This window comes from Limulus polyphemus, unplaced genomic scaffold (genome assembly GCF_000517525.1).
Source record: "Limulus polyphemus unplaced genomic scaffold, Limulus_polyphemus-2.1.2 Scaffold68, whole genome shotgun sequence".
Lineage (NCBI taxonomy): Eukaryota > Metazoa > Arthropoda > Merostomata > Xiphosura > Limulidae > Limulus > Limulus polyphemus.
Window position 1 is genome coordinate 181,765 of NW_013665678.1, and position 5,045 is coordinate 186,809.

Consider the following 5,045-nt stretch of genomic DNA (forward strand, 5'->3'; position numbering starts at 1 on the left):
GTGGGATTGACCGTCACTTTATAACGCTCCCACGGCTGAAAGGGCGAGCATGTTTGGTGGGACGGGGTTTCTAACCCGCGACCGTCAGATTGCGAGTCGAGCGCCCTAACCACCTGGCCATGGTTCCAGATATATCTATGAAAAACACGTGAGAGTTGTCTACTAAAATTTTTCTCATTAAAACTAATGTGTTTTTAGATTAATATACGGAAAATTCGAGACAATTTGTTTCCGTTATTCGTGAAAGCTACACAAAGGTTTTCGGCGGTAGCCTTCCCTAATTATCAACTGATAGAATAGAGGAAAAATAGTTATTTTGATGCAACGATACGCGAACCATGGACTCTCAGATTCACAAACCGGCACGTTAACGAACTGGCCAATAAACTAAACGATAATTGCCTAATCTTACAAAACAAAATTATGTTAATAAACTTAGCGTTTCATATTTCATGTTTTAAAACAAAATATAATTTGGTTATATGAAGATATTTCATGTAATTACACATTAATATAACCGCAAGTGTAGTTTTAAAGGTAAGTATATTATACAGTTTAATTTATTCAAATATAGCAAAACAATATTCGTGATTTATGTTTCACTTAATTATTTTCGGATACAAGTATGCCTACAGTGAGTACTTTTAATACATTAATAAGAATGTGTTTCAGATGTTATAAAATGGCACATGACATGGTTATGGCGTATACAAGACATGCCAAATTACAAAATTACTTTTCTAAAAGCAGCTCAATCCAGAAGGAGCAAACGAACAAATAAAATAAAGCACCAAGGAAAGGCGAATTTTGAAGTTCTTTTTTGGACGTAATAGTGCACTTCACGAGAGATGACAAATTAAATTACTAAGAAGAAGTCAGAACACTGAAAACTATTAGAAATAGGGAGAGCAAAATGTTAAGATCTTACCTTACGTTTGATGCTTTGGTTGGTTCTTTATTCTTTATTGTATGGGCATTTTGTACTTTGTAACACACTTGGCACAGAATTAGAACCAAGAAAAAAACACAGACCTGTAAAAAAAAAGTAACGATATAAACAGTAAACAAGCATTAAATGTTAATCCTAAATTCCTTTATATTGGATTCTATATTTAAAAACATATTTATACACAAATATAATAGGTTAAGGCTGTTTTTCGACAACACTATTTTGTCATTACTGTCTACAGTACATTTACTTTGTTCTTTGTTATTACATATCTCTGAACTATAGTAATTAAAAATATATTATTGATTAAGTTATCAAGGCTGGAGTCTACTCACTAAGTTTTTATCCTTGATCCAAAATGTTACAATTTTTCTAATTAGTGTTCAAGGAACAAACATTAAGTACAGAAAACAAAGGAAGACGTAGAAACCTCTCAAGCAGAACGAAGCACATTTAGTCGAGGACTCACCACCACGAAAGCTAGAGCTGGTCCTACGAAGCTAAACACGTAATAATTCTTCATCTTCAGCCAGCAGAATGACATTGTTCCGTAACTGTAAGGATCAACGATAGCAGAGACTCCGACAACGACAACAGGAAAGCCATAGCCAAGAAAACAGTACCACTTCCAACGAGACTTCTCAGCCTTAAACGTTTTCATTACCATCAGAAACAGTTGAAATGATTCCAGAAACATCCAGACAAAGACGACAAGAAGGAAGTAATGGAGAAGTCCTGCTACTACTCCGCACAGAATTCGGTTGTTGATCTGGTCTATACCACCGATAAAGACAGCTTCAGCCAGAAACAGACACAAAGAGATATTTTTATGGATTGTGCTGCGAACTCCTTGCAAATTCCTGAACAAGAAACATGGAAGTTTGTACATAAATCTCATTCTGAAAATATACAATATATGTTTAAGTATTTATTGCACTGTTCAAAAATACATTTCCTTTTTCCTTAGACGAAAGTGCTCTAATGAAAAATTGACGGGTTCTAAAAATTGCCTGAATAATAATAACATTTATATATAACGATAATCCTGTGTGACAACACGTGTTATATGAGTTTAATTCCACAGTTTACTCACAAAATTGCAGGCGTTATATAATTGAAAAACTGTCGAATCCACAACATCGATAGCTTCTTTCAGGAATAATCCAAAAAAATTATAAAAAATGAAATTCAATAAATATATCCTTAAATGACAAGAAACTTGTCTGTTTGTTTTTTTGTGAATTTCGCACGAGGGCTATCTGCGCTAGTCGTCCCTAATTTAGCAGTGTAAGACTAAAGGGAAGGCAACTAGTCATCACCACCCACCGCCAACTCCTGGTCTGCTCTTTTGCCAACGAATAGTGGGATTGACCGTCACATTATAACGCCCCCACGGCATGTTTGGTGGGACGGGGATTCGAACCCACGACCCGTAGATTGCGAGTCGAGCGCCCTAACCACCTGGCCATGCCGGGCCCAACAAGAAGCTCACTAGATAGATTAAGACGAATGTATTTCGTTCTCTGAAATTCTTAAAGAACTCACCTTACAAACTGGAGAATAACAAAGGTGACTAACAAAAAGAACAACGCCAAGGCACAGCCGACAGTAAAGATGATTCGAACTGCAACATTTTCCGTTCGTTTAGCCTAAGTAAAAAAAAAAAAAGTTGTTGTTGTTTGTACCTGAATTTAATCTTACGTTTTTTGTTGTTGTTGTTTTTGTTTTCAAAGTTGTTATATATATCTAAATCAACTTTAAGGCTTACCACATGTTATTAAATTAAAAGGAAAAGTGAAATACGACATTTCGTCTATTTAATATTACTAATTAATTGCAATACTGTGGAAGAAACACCTAAGATCGCGAAGTATTAAGGCTCTTTTTACGCCTAACGAAAATGATAGGATAATACTACAGCGTAGTTGTTGTTGTTTTTTGGCTTTCTAAATCAAAGATGTGTAAAAACAATATTCCATATCGATTTTTCTGTCTGCTACAAATCACTTCCTGGGAGAATTCATTAGACAGGTTAACATTACGCAACTAAAAGTGTATCTGAAATATTATTCGTTTGTAGTATATGACATTCAACGCGATGCCTAACTGCTGAATTTTAGCATTAAACGAAAGGCCGCTTGGGCAGTGATTTATGTCAGACAGAAGTAAGGATAGCTGGATCTGAAATAGCATTTTTACACACCTCTGACTAGAAATCCGTACAGAACTAATTAAAAGTAACATGAAAAAACATCTGCAGTCAAACGTAATTGTATCACTTATATTAAGCCCAAGAAACCATAATACATCGTTGACTTTACACAAATGTACTGAATATCGTCTATTTCATACAAAAAAAAAAGTATCTCGGATTGTCTTTTTTTTGTTTTGTTTTTTTTGCTGTGGTAAATGGCATTTCGTTAAATAAGACTAGTACTGGGTAAAAAGGCTACCAAGCAGTGATTTGTGACAAACCAATGATGAATTTGAAGTGATATTTTTACACACGTCTGGTTAGAAATCCGTAAAGAACTAATTTATATGAATTTGAAAAAAAAAGCATCTGTTAGTCATGTGTTATTTTGTCATTTGTTAGGCAAAAATTGAAATAGTTTTTGATCCTTATTTGTACAGGGTCACACATTTACAAGAGGCTAATTGAAATGGTTACTTATCACTTGAATATTTTCGCACTAACTCGCACACGTTTATGAAAAAAAAGTAAACTATGTTTTATCTCACCTGATTAACGGTTACCTCCATCACTAGAGCGAAGTTAGTCAGATGGTTACAAGAGCACACTGTATGGGTGGTGTTGGTTTTCCTTAGCCAACATCCTTTTGTTGACCATTGTCTAGAACAAAATAACATTAACCTCAGCATTTATAATTTAATTAAATCAGTTACCTTTAGGAATTCACCAACGGCGTTTCGGTTTCGTTTTCCAAGAAATACATTTTGATTTCATTTACTTCTAAATAGGGTTGTTTATTTGTTATTAAGCGCAAAGCTGCACGAAGGGCTATCTGTGCTCTGCTCAACACGGGTATAGAAACCCGGTTTCTAGCAGTATACCACTGTGCCACGGGGAGGGGGGGCTTCTAAATAGGGAACCCAGTCTACAAATGTTGACTTATCAAAACAAATTAACACGCGCATGCTCTCTCTCTCTCTCTGAATCCAACAGAGGAGATGTGGCTGTATTGTAGATTAAAATATAAAATATCCGTCTTTTACTTCTGTTGCATAGTAGCGCGTACCACTAAGTTAAATTTATTGAAGACTAACCCCATCATCCGCCACAAAGGGTTTAGTTATTTTATTTAAAATCTATTAGAGCAAAAAGCAATGTGGACTTTTAGGGTTAGTTATGCTCTTTCCTTCCTTCTACGTCTACCAGAATAAAGACCTAAAGACCCAGAAGGAAATTTTAAACTCTTATTCAACTAGGCTACACTTAGACAATAGAAACGGTTGCACTTCTTTACGTATAAAGGAAATTTCTAGGCACTTCGTTTGTTTGTTTTGTTATTAAGAGAATTAGGTTTAAAACGTTACTATAAATTACACTCTACGGCTAGATTATATAAATAAAGAATTATTTAAGCTCTTAAAATAAATTTCAAATTCTGAGTGGATATTTAATTATATTAAATATTCCTCACTCCAATATGGTTATTTCCCAAGAATATATTCAGATCAAATTTCAATGCTATTTTTCCTTCTGTTTTTAAGTATAAAATATATATCCACAACTAAGGTTGTTTTAGAACAAAGCCACATTAGGCTATCTGTTTTGTCCACCGCGAAGAATCTAACCCTGGATTTTAGCTTTGTAAGTCAGTAAACTTACCACTAACCCACCGGGGGACCCCAGTTAAGGATTATCAATGTCTCACAAATTGTCCTAAAATGAATTAGCTAATTGAAAAAGGTCGGATTAACTTATAATATTGAAATATTTGAAAATAAAAACAGTTAAATTAATAACCAGGGTCACAGGGGGACCCCAGTTAAGGATTATCAACGTCTCACAAATTGTCCTAAAATGAATTAGCTAATTGAGAAAGGTCGGATTAACTTATAATATTGAAAT

At 34.6% G+C, this 5,045-nt stretch overlaps 1 protein-coding gene across 2 annotated transcripts in view; it reads right to left on the reverse strand.

Annotated features, from left to right (window-relative positions):
- LOC106465446 (adhesion G protein-coupled receptor L3-like) overlaps positions 1-5,045 on the reverse strand; it is a 36,236-nt gene that overhangs the window by 10,496 nt on the left and 20,695 nt on the right. For both annotated transcript variants that reach the window (XM_022393728.1, XM_022393736.1), the window contains exons 9-12: positions 3,692-3,803; positions 2,495-2,598; positions 1,419-1,809; positions 929-1,032 (exon numbers count right to left, since the gene is read on the reverse strand). In XM_022393728.1, the coding sequence (XP_022249436.1) occupies positions 929-1,032; positions 1,419-1,809; positions 2,495-2,598; positions 3,692-3,803 (711 nt within the window). The remainder of the gene's footprint in view (positions 1-928; positions 1,033-1,418; positions 1,810-2,494; positions 2,599-3,691; positions 3,804-5,045) is intronic.